The sequence below is a fragment of the Macaca mulatta genome, chromosome 20 (genome assembly GCF_049350105.2).
Source record: "Macaca mulatta isolate MMU2019108-1 chromosome 20, T2T-MMU8v2.0, whole genome shotgun sequence".
In the NCBI taxonomy this organism is placed as follows: Eukaryota; Metazoa; Chordata; class Mammalia; order Primates; family Cercopithecidae; genus Macaca; species Macaca mulatta.
The window spans coordinates 52,282,687-52,300,704 of NC_133425.1; the positions used below are offsets into that span (position 1 = coordinate 52,282,687).

At 48.0% G+C, this 18,018-nt stretch overlaps 1 protein-coding gene and 1 pseudogene across 1 annotated transcript; both read left to right on the forward strand.

The window, feature by feature from the left end:
• Positions 1 to 4,440: 4,440 nt before the first annotated feature.
• MT1X (metallothionein 1X) lies at positions 4,441 to 6,069 on the forward strand. Its single transcript, NM_001301313.1, is given in 3 exon segments — positions 4,441 to 4,530; positions 5,130 to 5,195; positions 5,910 to 6,069. Coding segments are annotated over 3 exon segments (186 nt in total). The 5' UTR covers positions 4,441 to 4,502; the 3' UTR covers positions 6,002 to 6,069.
• Positions 6,070 to 8,617: 2,548 nt separating this feature from the next.
• On the forward strand, positions 8,618 to 10,005 carry LOC100427385 (developmental pluripotency-associated protein 2 pseudogene; annotated as a pseudogene).
• Positions 10,006 to 18,018: the final 8,013 nt, after the last annotated feature.

Here is an 18,018-nt window from a genome sequence, read left to right on the forward strand (position 1 = left end):
CTAAAAAATGTAAAAGCATTATACATGTAGGCCAGGCATCATGGCTCACACCTGTCATCCCAGCACTTTGGGGGGCCGAGGTGGGCAGATCACAAGAGGTCAGAAGTTCAAGACCAGCCTGGCCAACGTGATGAACTCCCCCATCTCTACTAAAAATACAAAAATTAGCCACGAGTGGTGTCAGGTGCCTGTAATCCCAGCTATTCGGGAGGCTGAAGTAGGAGAATCACTTGAACCCAGGAAGCGGTGGTTGCAATGAGCTGAGATTGCGTCACTGCACTCCTGCCTGGGTGACAAGAGGGAAACTCCATCTCAAAAAAAAAAAAAAAAAAAGCAGTATACATGTAAGAGACATAATGGTATGGGCATCTGCAACAGACCTAAGCTTTGGGAAAATGAAATAAAATGAATTAGCATGAAATTAAAAACAAAATCTACTTTTTTATATTCAACAGGAAAATTATTAATAAATATATGAAAATAAAATAATATATATGAAAAACAAATAATACATGAAAGACAAAATATATGACTATATTTAAATAAATATATAAAAAACAGAAAAATAAAAATGTACAAACATTGCATATTTCTCCTAGGGTGTGTATTTCACACTGGGAACAGTGTATCGACTGACCCTCGTGTGTGGATCACTCACCTTCAGCAGTGCTGGCCTGGACATGCCCAAAAGGAACTATCCATCCTGAACTGCCCCATGTCACTCATGGAACTCTCGCTACCCCTGAGAGCTCCTTGTTCTGACTCGGCTCCGAATCTTTGGAAGTTTCTCCCAAGGTCAGGCTGCAGTCTCCTCCTTCAAATTCCAGCCCTTGGTTACTCCAGGCCAGCACAGTGAATAGGGAGGTGGAGCGAAGTGTCCAGCATTGTCCTGGCAAGCTGACTATAGATAGCAACTGGGGCTCCCAGGTGAGGTATTTGACTCGGCCTCTGCAGGGGTGATGGCATATTCTGTAGTTTGAAGGGGTGTGGTGTGCATTGAGAAGGATGAGGACTGATCATTGCTACCGACAGCTGGTCCCTCCAGCTATCTGCTCAGGGAATTGTTATTTGTGGTTCAATCACAGGGAAGATGAGACAGGTGGCCCAGGAGTCAAGCCCTAGATGGGCTGCAGGTGCTCTTTGTGAAGAGGGAATTTCAGAAGGGAGCCTGGGCCAAGTGCAGGCTTTGGTGTCACACAGCTGGGTTCACAGCCCACTTCACTCCTTACGGGCTGTGTAGCCTGCACAACTCGCTTAACCTCTCTGAGCCTCCATTTCCTCATCTGTATACAGGAGATTATATTTCCATGCAGAGATCAAATGGGACAGTGGCCTGGTACTAGTGGCCTAGGGCTTACTGAACAATGCTATTATAATCATTTCTCCAACTGGACTTTCTAGACAGACAATCCTGTTAGCTCCCATCAAGCTCCTTGGAAAAGGCCCATCTGCCTGCAGGTATTAAGTGGACTGAAGTTGGAGATGGGTTTGGAGTCTTGCTGTTCTGGTCTCAAGGGCATGTGGATGACCTCCTGCACCAGCTCTCCAGGATCAGACACTGCTCCAGCATTCAGAGAACACGCCTTTCCCACCTTTCAAGTCATTTGATTGTCATACAAACCAGGGACACAGTGAATGTGCAGGGTTTGGTGAGATGGTGCTGTCTTCTAGAGGAGTTGTACTGTCTTCTAGAGGAGTTAAGCAATCTTCCCAAGGTTACACAGTTCAGAAGTAGAGGCATGAATGAATCTATGCTGTGGGTGTCCTCATGCCCTCGCCGTAGTGGAAGATCATGCTGTCCATGGATGCTAAGCCCAGTCCCTCACATTCCAGAGCTGGAAGGGCCCATGGTTAATTAGCCCAATTGTGCCCCTGACTTGATAGCCTGGAAACTGAAGCCCAGAGAGGACATACAGCTATGCAGAGGCTCTGACTGCCAGCTAAGCACTCTTCCCCCTGTGCCTCTGTGACAGAGTTAGTGTTCTCATGTGTCACCTGACAGGGTGACATAGGGTTGTAGTGGAGGGAATTATCCTATGGTCAGCCTATATTAGTGCCAATCCCAGATGTACTATCATGTATACCTGGGTGACACAACCCCTCTGTGGCTCAGTTTCCTGCCCTGTAAAAGGGGCAGAATATAATAATACATCATGTGCTGTATAAGGACATTTTAGTTATAGATGCACTACATATAGGATGGTGGTCCTATGAGGTTATAAGGTAATTGTACTGTATCTTTCTATGTTTAGCTATGTCTAGATACACAAATACCACTGTGTTATAATTGCCTTCAGTATTCAGCAGAGTAGCATGCTGTATAGGTTTGAAGCTTAGGAGCAATAAGCCATATCACATAGCCTAGGTCTGTGGTAGGCCATAATATCTAGGTTTGTTATTATACACTTTACACTGTTTGCACAACCATGAAATCAGCTAACAATGCATTTCTCAGAATGTATTCCCATCACTAAGCAGCGTATGACTGTAATGGGGTCTGACTTGTAGAAATACAGGATTTAATAGGTATAAAGAAATTAGCATGGTGCCTTGCACATGGCAAATGATCTATAATATTAACTATTATTTTGTTATTTTTATTCATGGTTGGTATGGCCTAACTGCTTGTGTGCCTCCAGTATTCATATGTGCAAATCTAATTTTCAGTGTGTTGGTATTGAGGTGGTGCATTTGGGAGGTGACTGAAATAAGAGGACCTAGTGTTTATGAATGGGATTAATAAGAAAGGCCTGAGGGAGCTTGTTTAACCCTTTCCACCATGTGAGGTCCCCAGCAAGAAAGAGACATCCATGAGGAACGGGGCCCTCACAAGACTCCAAATATGCTGGTGCCTTGACCTTGGACTTCCACGCCTCCAGAACTGAGAGAAATATATTTCTGCTGTTTTAAGTTACCCAGTCTAAGGTATCTGGTTATGACAGCCCAAACATCTCAAATAATGGCATAGTTGGCATTTTTACTCCAGACAGAAGACCCAGGCCTGGTGTTCCTGTGTGTCCTCTGTCTTTCTCATCAGCCACATGAGCATTGACTTGTGGTCCGGACAGGGTCCTGCACTCTTCCCACAAAATAGGGATTCACACCAGCAATATAAAGCCATGAGCAAGACAGTCCCTGTCCCCATGACAGAAACGGAAGGATGCCTGCCAGTTCTGCTACCACCTGCACCAGTATGTGAGTTAACTTTTTCTTTCAAATGATTCCTATTTGCTTAGAGATATTTAGATGAAAAGCAAACTCCTTACCACTACTGAAAAAAGAATTAGTTTAACTTCCAGACGTAGAAGGTTGCCATCCAATTATGCTTATTCATATTCCCTCTGCATCTCTGTTTTGCTTCCAGGACTGACCTTGATGCTTGGTTTTGTTTAAAGATTTCAAACAGTAGAGAGATAAATATACCTAGGCCAAAGGGAAGCTTCATTATTGCCCCGTCTCCCTTGGGACGCTGACCGGATTCAGACCCAGCAGTGCCACTTCGCAGCCCTCTGACCCTGGGCTGGTGGCTCGAGCTCCTTGTATTGTCATTGTTCAGATTAGGAATATGGGTTCATAACTAGAATGCATATCCCTTTAGGGTTGCTGTGAGGGTTCAAAGATGCAAAGTGACTAAACAGGGCCTAACATGGATTAATGTTATGTAGAGTAATAGGCATATGGAAAGAAAAATAACCATGTTTCTTGCATTTTAATTTAATTCAGAACCCGCATATCACCTAAAATGATCCCTTTTCTGGGGGCATCCCACATTTTCCACACTGTCATCCTGTAGTGGGGTGCCCAGCTAGGCTGTGGGGAGACCTGGAGAGTTTTATGCAAAGGAGGACCCGGGCAAATATGCCCATTCAGCCTCTCAAGAGTGGAGAATGGAAGCACGGGGGCAGAGCCCTGAGTCTGTTCTGTCCCTAAACATGAGAGAAACGTGGCCAACAGACCGAGGTGGGGCCTGGGATAGGGACCGGCAATGCAGGAAATCCGAGTGTCACATCCTTGGCCTCTCATTTGCACACTGCTCCCTCGCTATGCTGCCCCCTCCTGCCGATCCAGGGACGTGATCCAGGGGCTCTGGCAAATGCAAAGCTACACACAGTGGAGCGGGGGTTGGGGGTGTGTAGACGGCTGGGATTCCGAGTTTCCTGGCACTTCTAGGAAAGGGAGAGGCAGGAAATGTCAGGGAAATTGGGAAGGGCAGGCAGGACGCCAGGGACGTCACGTACCGCTAGATTCACAATAAGCTGGGTCAAAAGGTCGGGCCCGGCGGTGCGCCCGACTCTGGGCTCACGGGGTGATGCACCCGGCCCAGGATCGCTGGCAGTGCAGACTCAGCGGGGGCGGGTGCAAGGACCGGGCGGGGCCTCTGCGCCCGGCCCGCTTCCCGCGCTATAAAGGGAGCCGCTGTCCCCTGGGTTCCACACCCCTTTCGTCTGTCCCGCTGCGTGTTTGCCTCTTCATTGGGAACTCCTGCTTCTCCTTGCCTCGAAATGGACCCCAACTGCTCCTGCTCGCCTGGTAAGGGACACCTGGCTCCACGCCTTGGGATGCGCGTTTCCCAGCCGCAGTACAGACTGTTTCTGGGTTTGAAGAAGTCGCATTTTAAGTTCTGAGCTGAAGGGGCTCCTTTATTTCGTTAGGTGCTTTCTTCCCAATCACGTCCCTGAGACCACTTCCCTCCTCCCTGTGCCTCTAAGTCAGAGTTGAAGGTACTGAGGCCCAAGGCTGTCCTGCTCCATGTCACCCAGTTGGTCAGGGCGCTGCTGGCTGAGCCCCAATGCTCTGACCAGGCTCTGAGCAGCCAGAGTGGATGGGAACGCGGGGGGCTGTTGCCTCTTCGGAGTTCAGAACAGAAGGTTCTTGCTTCCCCCCTTCTTAGGCTTCCTGGGTTGTGTCTGGAGCCTGGGACCTTGCTTGTGGGGTAAAAGCAAGAGGACACTTGCCCTTCCCAGAATGAAGGGAGAGGAGATGGGGTTCTCCTCCTCTCCCCTGAGTGGGAAAGGAGCTCTGAGGGCTGGTCCTGCAGCACAGAGGAGGGGGAACTGAAGCGTTATTGACCAGCTGCTGTACCTTCCGCATCTCACACACCGCTCACTGCCTTTTTCTCTTCCTTGCAGATGGTTCCTGTGCCTGTGCCAGCTCCTGCAAATGCAAAGAGTGCAAATGCACCTCCTGCAAGAAGAGTGAGTGCGGGGCCTTCCCTGGGAATCTGGGGGATGGGCCAAGTTAGAGCGGGGAACCCAGAGTTCTGCAGGCAGGGGCAGGCCTATGACCAGCTTCCCCAAACCCCTCCCTCAATACCTGATTCAGAATCAGACCTCAAAGTGCCTTAAAAATGGGTGAATCCCAGTCTCTTATTACCAAACTAGAAACCAAGGCCCAGAGAGGTTACCAGGTAGTGTTGGGAACAAAGCTGGAATGTGAATCTAGGTCTCCTGCCTCCTGATGCAGCCTTCTTAACCTTTCTGGGTCCTGAAGCACTTAAGGCCCTGGATCTTGGAGACCCCAGGTGATTTGGAACCTGATGATCCAGCCCTTTCCTGCAGAGGCAGCCCAGAGCTTCCCTGGCCTTCCCCAGAATTGCTGTGTCAAGGGTTTGCCCCCTGTCTGATTATGAAGATTTTCTTCATTTAAGTGTAGGTTTTGAGGAACTGGCCTCCTTTTGTTCCCATACCTGTCCAGTCTTCTGTCCTGTCCCGGACTCAGGTGGGGCTGGGCAGCTTTTTCATATAAAACCCTTATCCCAAAGATCCACCAGTTCTCTCCTGACAAAGCCATGCCATCCTGAAATGATGGTCCTCTGGGGCTGGAGGCAGGGCTTGAGCCAGGCCTCTGTTGGGGCAGGGAGGTGCCTGATTGAGTCTGCTCTGACCTCTCACTCTCCCCTTCTTCCCCAGGCTGCTGCTCCTGCTGCCCTGTGGGCTGTGCCAAGTGTGCCCAGGGCTGCATCTGCAAAGGGACATCGGACAAGTGCAGCTGCTGTGCCTGATGCTAGGACAGCCCTGCTCTCAGATGTAAATAGAGCAACCTGTATAAACCTGGATTTTTTTTTTTTTTTGGTACATCCCTGACCCGTTTGCTACATCTTTTTTTCTATGAAATATGTGAATGGCAATAAATTCATCTAGACGATTCTGGCTCCGGGCGCCTCATTTGTCGTTGGGTATATGGCACTTGGTTCCAGTTGGGTTGTAGGAAACCCAGATTGTGGGGCATTTCAGACAGGGGACCATGGCAGTGGGGGTCTGTGTGCAAGGTTCCTGCAGTCCTGCCTGGCCTTGGCTCTCCTTTGTGAACTGTGGTAAACTAGGGGGTTTATTCTACCACCCTCTAGCAACAGTTAACAGGTAGTAGCTGCTCTTTTTGTGTAGTTGTGACACAGCCTATACTCACCGGCCACCTATGGTGCACCTCCTGCATACACAGTGAGGCATGGGGTTCTCAGTGGTGAGGGGAACAGGGAGCTTATGGACTGCTGGGGAGAGAGAATGATAGAATAAGGAATCTTGTAAAGGAGAAGGTGCTGTGACTGAATGCACTTGGGGTGAGCCTGAATGAAGAACTCTTTCCACTGGGATCTGAGAGCTGCATTCCTGCAGAGGGCACAGCTCCAGCAAAGGTCCGGAAGCGGGGAAGAGCCTGGCACTCAGAAGGCGGGTGTGTGATTGTGTGAGGGGAGAAGCCCATGTTCCCTTTGGAGAGGAGAGGGCAGAGGCCACATGCCTCATTAATCTGAAGGATGGCCTCACTCAGCACAGCTGAACCACTTGGAGAGGCTGGAAAAGTGCTCAAGCCGGTAATCCACTTCCCCCATCCCTGCAGCCCCGTTTCCGATTTGTTTAGGGCTAAGCAGGCCCGGGGAACCTACCTTTTACTTTTTAATAAGTACCTAGGGTTGCAACCCACTGAAGCAGTCACACGGAATTATTTGGTGAAATAAAATGGCCTCTGCCAGTTCCTCTCTGGTCTCAGGACCATGAGGTATTTTCCATCCCAGCTGCTATTTGGAGCAACTCTCCAACATGTGGCTGCCTGTCCTGGTGGCTGAGGGAACCTGGAGGTGCCCAGCTTCTGGCTGGCTATGGAGGGAAAGGCTAGCAAGCCTCACCAAGCAGTGTGGCAAGTGTCTTCATGGAGACCAAATCAAGCTCAGAGGGCAGATCTGAGCCTCCTTGAGGGCTCATGCTAGGGAAACACCACCTCATTGAGGTTGGGCTGGTGTCTGAGGTGCCATCCTCTGGGGAGAGAATCTGGCAGGGACCTCATAAGGCATGGGCAGGAGTGTGATGTGGGCACCACCCTGTTTGAGATTTGGTCCAGAAGCCCTGGTGCCAGAGTCACAAATGTACCCGGCCGTTGCTCTTTCATAACTCTGTTTTGGGAAATTGCAGCTGCCAAACCTCTCAAGGGATAGGTACAAAATGTTTTTGCCAGGTCTGACAAACACGATCATTCAACTCACGACTTCTTTTCCAAGTCATGTGTGAAGTGGCATCCTGTTCCATCCATCACCCCCAGTCCTGAGCCCCATCTTCCTTGGGGCTGGGTGGGGCATGATTATTGTGGATGTCTGTTGGAAAGATTAATTTACAGTCATTCACATTTTTTTTGATGTGGCTCTTATTGGAACGCCTTGTTTAATTTCCAGAAGCTTCAGTGTCAAGCACACCATCATGAAACAGCCTGGTAAAGCAGTTAAGTGCGTCAGCTCTGGAGCCAGGCTGCCTGGCTAGACCCACAGCTCCATTAGTTGGGAGAATTATGTCGTCTCTCTGTGCCTCACATTTCTTAACTGCGATGTGGGGACAAATAGGACCTACCCCATAGGGTTGTGGTGAGGTTGAATGTGGCTAGCACTGTCCCTGGAGCATATCAAGTCCTCAGTAAGTGTGGGCCAGGTTTGGTATCTGACAATCAGTAGGCGATCCATAAATGTTATCTACGTAATTTGATGAGCACTTATGGGACCCCCTTCAGTATGTAAACCATTGTACTGCCCACAGAAAGGTAAGATAATATATAAATAAGACTCACTTCCCTTGCTGGAGATCTTATTTAAGTCTCTGTTGAATTCAGGGAGCAATTATTTACCACTGCAAGATGCAGCTGCTGGGCTGGGACAGAAAGCCACATGGGGGCTAAAGATTTCTATCTCCAGGAGAAGGACCCATTTCATTCTGACTCTGGGATAGGCTGGGCGTGAGACAGGCTAAGACAGAGGTATGGATGCTTTGGGAGAAGAATGTGATTTAGCCGGGCCAGGGGAGTAGGAGAAAAACATTCACTTGCCTGGGCGCAGTGGCTCATGCCTGTAATCACAACATTTTGTGAGGCAGAGGAGGGCAGATCGCTTGAGCCCAGGAGTTTGAGACCAGCCTGGGCAACATGGCAAAACAACATCTCTACAAAAATAAAAAAAGAATAAATTAGCCAGGCACGGTGGCATGCACCTCTAGCCCCAGCTATTCAGGAGGCTGAGGTGGGTCGATCACTTGAGTCTAGAAGGTCGAAGGTACAGGGAGCTGCGATCGTGCCACTGCACTCCATCCAGGGTGGCAGAGCAAGACCCTGTCTCAAAAGAAAAAAAGCCAGATTATTTGGTAGACATGGGGGTCTCACCACGTTTCCCAGGCTGGTCTCAAACTCCCAGACTCAAGCGATCCACCCGCCTGAGCTTCCCAAAGTGCTGGAATTACAGGCGTGAGTCACCGCGCCTGGCTTAATTTTTTAAAAAACTTACCACCAAATGGTCAAGACAGGGATGTTGCTGAAAATGTCAGACTCAAATTTTGACAGCAGCAAGAATAATTTCTTTGAGGGGGAAACAGATGATGAGGAAAGTATGATTTTTGACACTGGTGCCAGTTAAAGATGATCCAAATATAGAACAAGTGTTCCTTCAACTTCTGATGTCAAACCGGAGAAATCTAAGAAACATAATAAAGTTCATCTACCTCAAACAAATAAACAATTCACAGCTCCACAAAAGCTAGATGCAAAATACCAGTCTTTCCCTTGCTGACCATTTTGCCTCCCCTTAATAAGTTGTGTCAGGAGACACAACTTGGTGGAACTGGTGTCAACAACGAGGTTTGACTCCTAATGGCAAGAAAATAGAAGTTTATCTGAGGGCCAGGCATGGTGGCTAATGCCTGTAATCCCAGTGCTTTGGGAGGCTGAGGCTGAGGTCAGGAGCTCAAGACCAGCCTGGTCAACATGGTGAAACCCCATCTCTACTAAAAATACAAAAAAACAAGAAACAAAAAACTAGCCAGGCATGGTGGTGTGCACCTGGAGTCCCAGCTACTCGGGAGGCCGACACAGGAGGATCACTTGAACCCGACAGAGGCTGCAGTGAGCCGAGATCATGCCACTGTACTCCAGCCTGGGCGACAGAGCAAGACTCCATCTAAAAAAAAAAAAAAAAAAGTTTATCTGAGACTCCATAGACACGCTTACCCTGAACAACAGCAAGATATTCCTGAAATGTCACAGGACACCAGATTGCAGCCATGGTCGAGGAAACGCAAGGCAGCGACCGAGGGAGCAAGGCTTCAGAAAAGTCTTGAGATGGATGAGAAAGCAGAAGAGACTAATACATTTGAACATTTGAAGTGATAACTTCAGCTCAGGAAGCCATGTTGGCATCATGGGCAAGAATTGCTGTGAGAGCTGTTCAGCCTAAGGCTGTGAATTCATGTTCTATTTCAGCTTCTGTTGAGGCCTTTTTGATGTAAGCCTCTGGTGTTGGGTGTCGTGTGGTCCATGGCAGACTTATCTCGGCAGACACAAAGGGTTGGGTACACCTGCAGTTTCATGCAGGTCAGGCCTGGGTGCCTACCACCGATAGGAGGATGATTTCTCTCTTCTTGTTACCTGCCTGCATTTTCCCATTCCTATGCGTAAGATAGTATGTTATGTGCTGACTGTGCTAAGAGGAATAAGATAACGAAAAGATGAATGACAATGGAGAAGCAGCAGCAACCTGTTTGAATACTATGTACTAGAGAAGGAGAGCTATACTTTCACACCATGCAACATACTATGAAGGAATGGAAGCAAAGACAATTTGAATGAATCCTTGTGATCTACAAAGCAAAATCATAGTGAGTAGGCCTCCACAGTGAAGATGGTTGACTAGTGACACAGCCTCATCTAAAGAGCTCCACAGAAAGTGAGTCTGAAAACCCATTAAAGACTCACAGACAGTGAGTCTGAAAACCCATTAAAATAAAGTCACAGCAATGGGCCTTAATAAAAACAAAAACAGTCCGGGTGCGGTGGCTCAAGCCTATAATCCCAGCACTTTGGGAGGCCAAGGTGGGTGGATCACCTGGGGTTAGGAGTTTGAGACCAGCCTGGCCAACATGGCGAAACCCAGTCTCTGCTAAAAATACAAAAATTAGCAGGGCGTGGTGGCGCGAGTCTGTAATCCCAGCTACTCAGGAGGCTGAGGCAGAATTGCTTGAACCCAGGAGGCGGAGGTTGCAGTGAGCCGGGATCGCACCATTGTACTCTAGACTGGGCAGCAAGAGTGAGACTCTGTCTCAAACAAACAAACAAAACAAAACCCATTTACTCATTCATTCATTCATTCATTCACACGATCACATCTTGGCCACAGCAGATAGAGCTTTGATGGGTGGGCTGGACAAGCAGGAGGCTAACTCTTCTGGAGGCGGCTGTCCCGACACTGCCCAATGTGGATGGTGAAGGCAAACTGAACCACTCAGATCCTCTCTTCTGAGAGACCTGAGGGGCTAACAGGGCTGCCAGAGCTCGTGATATAACTGGAGCTGCATCATGAGAATACTAAAAAACCCACCCTGAATAGTAGCCATGAGGACAATTAAACCAAACCACATGCCTGCTTTTCCATGGGAACTGCTATATATCTCAGTCCTCCAGGGACCCAGATAGGCTGAACATCTGCTGACAGGGGTCACGATGATACCCACCTCCCTTTGAATCCTGAAAACAAACTCTATCAGTCAGGGTTCCTTGGACACAAGCAACAGAAATGGATTCTAGCTAAATTAGGCAAAACAAATTCATTGGAAGGATACTGGGGATCCATGGAGTCAACTAGAAGGATGGAGAACTAGGCTCAGAAAATGGGTGGTTGCTGTGAGTGGTCAGGTACCAGGTCATGTCACAGGAGCAACCCGGCTGGGCTGCAGCAGTTTGCACAGCTATCACCACTGCTTCCGCTGTCCCCAAATGCCCACACCACTGCCATTGGCCACTGGTACTGTGAATGAGTTCTAAACTATTCATTGAATTCTTTACCTCCAGCTTAGGATTCAAAGTCTCAGGAAGTCCACTGGCTGGCAGTGGGGAGGAGAATCTGGCCACCTTCAGGTTCCCTAGTGGGACATAGGACCCTGCACACCCTGAGACTCAGCCTGTGGAGTTTCTTCCTATACCAGGAAGAGTCTTTGCAGAAGATCAATGAGTCATTGGGGAGAATTTAATAAAGGAGTTGTTTACAAAGGAGCAGGAAGGATTAAAAGAAATGAACAAAAGATGCAAAGACTCCCAGGCCTGCAACACTGGGGAGCAATTGCCAGGCCCAGGCATGGCTACCCTTGGAACCCAGAGAAAGTAGCTGCAGGAGAGGATGTCCCAACGGGAGCTGTGACTCTCAGGTTGCCACTCAACTTGGTGAAGAGGGAGTCCATTCAGTGACCTCCTCTCCATTCTGTGACCTCCTCTTCTCTCCCGTCTCCTGCCAATGCACTCATTGGCTGAACTCAAACAGATGCTGGCCCTACCGCTCCCTCCCTCTCTCTGGGTGGTGGGAGGAGGGTGGAGAGTGGGTCTAGAAAATACTCAGCACACCCGCAAATAGAGTATGTCCCGTCACTAAAGGCCATGTGCATCTCTTCCTTACACCCTGGGAGAATGGAACTAATCTAAAGACAAATACAGCTTAAGGGGTTGGAGGGGGTCAGGGGTGATGGTGGAAGCCATGTATGGTGGAAGCAGGAGTCAGGGTGGGATGGAGGTGGTGCAGGCATTTGAGGGCTCTCAGAATGCCTGTCTGCAGATGTGGCTGAGCAATTCTGCTCAGAGCCCTGTGAGGAGTGGAGGTGGGGGGAGAACATGAATCACACACCTGTGTGTCCCCATGGGATGCTTACCTGGCTCCATTTGTGGCATCACAATACCTACTAAGCCACCCTTTTTTTTTCCTTCTTTCCAGATTTCTTTTCTTTTTTCTTAATTTTAGGTTTGAGGGGTACATGTGAAGGTCTGTTACATAGGTAAACATGTGTCATGGGGGTTTGTTGTAAATATTATTTCATCACCCATGTATGAAGCTCAGTTTCCAATAGTTATATTTTTTGCTTCTCTCCCTCCTCCCCTCTCAAGTAGGTCCCAGTGTCTGTTATTTCCTTCTTTGTGTTCATAAGTTCTTCTCATTTAGCTCCCACTTATAAGTCAAAACATGCAGTATTTGGTTTTCTGTCCCTGCTTTAGTTTGCTAAGGATGATAGCCTCCAGCTCCATTCATGCTCCCGCAAAAGGCATGGTCTTGTTCTTTTTTATGGCTGCATAATATTCCCTGGTATATATGGACCACATTTTCTTCATCCAGTCTGACACTGATGGGCATTTAGGTTGATTCCATGTCTTTGCTATTGCAAATGGTGCTGCAAGAGCCACCTTTTCAGGGTAATCCCTGGGGCCATCCCTGGCTGGCCGAAGCACCATATCCACCTCCTGCCCTGGGTGAAGCCGTGAACTCAGCGAGGCTGGCCCTAGTTCCCCTCACCCTCATCAGCCATCCTTTCTGGCCCCCTCCAGCCTCCACAGACAAAGATTATCCCTTCCTGCAGAAACACACAACTCTTCTGTGCAGGGAATGGGAGGCTAGGTTGGGATGGAAGGGTTGGCTGCTTTTCAGGGGTCAGAGCCCCTCCCTCCTCTGAGCCTCTGCCTCTGCTGGACAGACTTGGGGATTCTTGAGTCCGCATGGGAGGAAGCAGAGACAAGGCTGGGAAGTTGTTGTTGTCACCCAGGCCTAGGTGATATGAAGGGCTCAGTGGTCTGGTCCCCTGGGGATTCCAGAGACAACCTCACAAAGCTGGGGTACAGACCTGCACCCCATCACCAGCCACCTGGGCCTGTCCAAAATATCATTTCCATCCTGGGGTGGGCGTACCCCCTCAAACCTGAGCAAGGCTAAGCCAGAACCTACACCAGGAGGTCAATAAGCTTGGTTCTCCCAGCCTGGGAGAGTTTGCCAGCATCAGTGGTCCTTCAGAGAGACAGGGCAATGCTTCACCCAGAGAAGTGACTCTCTGGGGTGCATTTGGGCTGGCATAGGCATTGGTTAAGTTTGACTGTCTGGTATCCATCTCCCCAACTTACTTTAGGGGAATTCCCCCGCCTCCACTGGGCACAGCCTTGATGGGAGGGGAGAGCCAGGAGCTGGCTTCAGCTATAGAAGCTGGAGGGCCAGAATCTCGTTCTCCAGGGAGCCTCAGTCGACTGGATGTTCCCTTTGGGAACTCTGAGACGTGGGGTAGAATGTGTCTCCAAGGACACCCATCAGAGGTGCACACCCCAACCCCACAGCATTTGCCCCTACAGCCCCCACCTTTTACTTTACCCATCCAGTAAATGACCCTTAGCTTAATTCTTTTTTTTTTTTTTTTTTTTCTGAGATGGAGTCTCCCTCTGTCGCCCAGGCTGAAGTGCAGTGATGTGATCTTGGCTCACTGCAACCACCACCTCCCCGGTTCAAGCGATTCTCCTGCCTCAGCTTAATTTTATTGCTTGCAACCAGAGTCTGCACAGACATCCCTTTGGTGGGAAAGGTGTTGGTGGCGTGAAGGGGCTTTCTCCATGGCATCACAGGGCCATCCACTGTGACCAAGCAAGACTGCCCTCACCTGACATCCAGGGCCTGAGACTCTGAGGGCGGAACTGGATGGGGAACTGGATATCACGTCTCATCCTGGGGCAATGTTCCTTCTTGCCTGGGCCTGTGAGACACACCCTTGGGTGAGCAGGTAGGCGGTTCCTGCCCTTGGGGCCTGCCACTCTCAGGCCTGGGAAAACTTACTTTCCTGGCAAGGATTCAAAGTTTGTAACAGTCCGAACTGGCTCTTCAGAGTCTGGTGGATCACATGGGCTGAATCCCGGGTATGAATGAAAATGCCGAGGCCAGGCGCAGTGGCTCACACCTGTAATCCCAGCACTTCGGAAGGCCGAAGCAGGCAGACTACTTGAGGTCAGGAGTTCGAGACCAGCCTGGCCAACATGGGGAAACCCTGTCTCTGCTAAAAATATAAAATTATCTGGGCGTGGTGGGATGTGGCTGTAATCCCAGCTACTACGGAGGCTGAGACAGGTGAATTGCTTGAAGCCGGGAGACAGAGGTTGCAGAGAACCGAGATCGTGCCACTGCACTCCAGCCTTGGTGACCTGGGTGAAACAGTGAGACTCTGATTCAAAAAAAGAAAAAGCCAAGCCAAAATCCCCAAGGCAAGCTCCCCTAGAGGGAAAGAGGCCAAAGAGGGCATATGTGCAGGGCCCTCAGCACCCCTGACTCCCCTCTAGCACACCCACCCCGGTATGGACCCTTGCTTCTCATGGAGGAGGGGATGATAAGAAAAGGCTTAGAGATGGGAAAGAGTCTTATCTGATCAAGAGGGTTAACGGACAAGGAAACCATGTGACTGGGGGTATTCATTTATTAATTCCTGGCTACTTCCACTGTGCTGGGCCTGTGACAAGGACTTATTAATAACAGCGAATAAGATAATCCTTGCCCTCCTGGGGTTCTTAGTCTATGGCATGAAGACAGCGGAGTCAAGAACACAAATAAATTCAACATAGAGGGAAAGAAGGCAGTGTGGCATCAAACCAGCTCCCGTCACTTCCCACCACCCCATAAACTCCCACTATCCCCCCTGCTATGGGTCCAAATCACCACCTGCTTCTCCTGGATGACTGCTCCAGTTTCCAACCTGCTCTCCTTAGTCTGTCCTTGCTATCTGAAGCCTACTCTCAGCCCAGAAGCTAAGGGGATCTTCTGCTCCCCCTATGGGAAATTATGCTCCTTAAGGGCAAAGACCTACATAAATTATTTGGAATTCCTTTATACAGGAGGTTTTTTTATTCTCCTTTATTTGTAGGAGCTTCACTGGTCCCTGTCTCACGTCGTGTGAAAGTCAGAGTCCTTACAATGGCCCTCAGGACTGAAATAGAACCTATGGATCCATATCCTGTCTTGATACTTTGGAATTTTAAATTTCTGCAGATGTCAGATGGGTCCAAAATGGTATCTCGTTGTGACTTTAATTTGCATTTTCCTGATCACTAATGATATTTATTAGTGATCTTCATATATTTATTACCATTTATGTAGTTCCTTTTCTGAGAAATGCCTGTCTATATCTTGTCTAATTCAAAAAAATTTACTAGGCCGGGCATGATGGCTCATGCCTGTAATCTCAGCATTTTCAGAGTCCAAGATGGGCAGATCACTTGCACTCAGGAGTTTGAGACCAGCCTGGGCAACATGGCAAAACCCTGTCTCTACAAAAAATATAACAACAACAAATTAGCCAGGCGTGGTGGCATGCACATGTGGTCTCAGCTATTCGGGAGGCTGAGGTAGGAGGATTATTTTAGCCCAGGAGTTTGAGGCTGTAGTGAGTCGTGAGGGTGTCACTGCACCCCAGCCTAGGTGACAGAGCAACAGAGCAAGACCTTGTCTCAAAAAAATTAAAAATAAATAAATAAATAAATAAATAAATAAAAATCACCAAAGTCCAATGCTATTCAGATTTTCTCAATTTCTTGCCTAATGCCTATTTTCTGTTCCAGAGTCCCATCCAAGATACCATGTAGTTTGTGGGTCTCCATAGGCTCTCCTGGGCTGTGATCATTTTGTCAGATTCTCCTTGCTTTGGTAACCTTGACAGTTTTGAGGAGTCCTGGGCAGATGCATTGTGGGATATCCCTCTGCTGGAATTTGTCTGATGTTTTCCTCATCCTTAGACTGGAATTAAAGGTTTCTGGGAAGAAGGCAACAGGGTCTTCCTCATCACGTAGTATCAGTGGTATAATACTATCGATATGACTCATCACTATTGATGTTGACCATGATAACCTCGCTGAGCTAGTGTTTGTCTGGTGTCTCCACTGTGAAGTTACTCTTTTTTTTTTTTTCTCCTCTTTCCATTTACATGCTGTATTCTTTGGAAAGAATGGGCTATGGGCTAGGCACGGTAGCTCATGTTGGTAATCCCAGCACTTTGGGAGGCCGAGGCAGGTAGGACTGCTTCAGCTCAGGAGTTTGAGTCCAGCCTGGACAACATAGCAAGACCTCGTCTCTAGTAAAAATAAAAATAAAAAAATTAGCCAGTTGTGGTGGCACATACCCAAAGTCCCAGCTACTCAGGAGCCTGAAGTGGGATGACTGCTTGAACCTAGGAGATCAATGCAGTAAGCCCTGATCACACCACTGCACTCCAGCCTGGGTGACAGAGTGAGACCCCGTCTCAAAAGAAAAAAAAAAAAGTCACTATGTACAGCCCACACTTAAGGAATGGGAAGTTATGCTCCTTGAGGGCAAGGACCTACATAAATTATTTGGAATTCCTTTATACATGAGATTTTTTTTCTTCTCCTTTATTTATACATTCAATTGTTTAGTTATATCAGAATGGATTCATGGATATGTATTCTATACTTTGGGTTATAATCCAGTATTAGTTTATTGTATTGCTCCAATTGTTCCAGCTTTGGCAACTGGGGGCTCTTTCAGGTGGCTCCTGTGTCCCTTTGACATATCCCTATCCTTGTGGACTATCTTTTTTTTTTAGTACTTCATTACTTTCTGTTTGCACCCATTTTTCTATGAGTTACTTGTATGACTCTTATTGCAACATTGATGTTCTTTATATATGTTTGAATTGCATCCCTCACCTAACTGAGTCCTTTCATGGGCAAAACATCTTAGTTTTATTTGTTTTTATTTTTACTTTCATTTTTTGAGATAGGCTATCACTCTGTCACCCAGGCTGGAGTGCAGTGATGCCATCAGGGCTCACTGTGATGGCAGCTGCCACCACTCTAGATGGCCTGCTGTTGCCATCACGCAGGCTGCACACTCCACAGATCAATCAGGAGTCCCACCCTCCTGGTTGGGGCTGCAGCCACCCAAATTGTGGCTGCAGATCCAAGCCACCTTGTGTTCTTGGGGGGCCAGGAGCAGGCAGGAGTTCTGCCCCCCTGGATGGGGCTGCAGCCACCCAAGTTGTGGCTGCAGACTCAGGCATCCCTGCACTCCTGGGGGACCAAGAAGGCCTCCCCATGACCTTACAGGCTCAGAAGTGTCTGCTCCCACTGCCTGGCTGCAGTGAGTCATGATTATTGCCACTGTACTCCAGCCTGGTGACAGAGGGAGTACAAAATACAAAGCAAAACAAAATATAAAAACAAAAACAAAAATATCCCAAAACACCCAAAAAAGCCAGAAAACCTAGAGCGATTCTCTTTAAAGTCAGGAATGAGACAAAGATGCCCACTGTCACCTCCTATCCACATTCTGTTGGAGGTCCCAGCCAGAGGAATAAAAAAAGAAAAAGAAATTAGAAACATAAAGATTGGAAAGAGAGGAATAAAATGTCATTATTTGCAGGTAATGCATTCATTTACATAGAAAAACAAAAGAATATACATTTAACTTGTTAGGAATAATAGGAGCGTTTAGTAAAGTGACTGCGTATCTCCAAGAGTCATTTGTATTTCTATATACCAGGAGCAAACGACTAAGAAGTGCAATTAAAGAGTAAATACCATGTACAGCATTATCAGAAAATACCAACTGCCCAGGAATAAATCTAACAAATAATGTTCAAAATTGTTATAGGGAAAATTATAGAACTTTATTAAGAGATATTAAGACTTTCTAAACAAAAGGAAAGATAAACAGAGGCTCTGAAACCAGCCAGTACTGGCTCATGGGAGTCAATTGTTAAATTT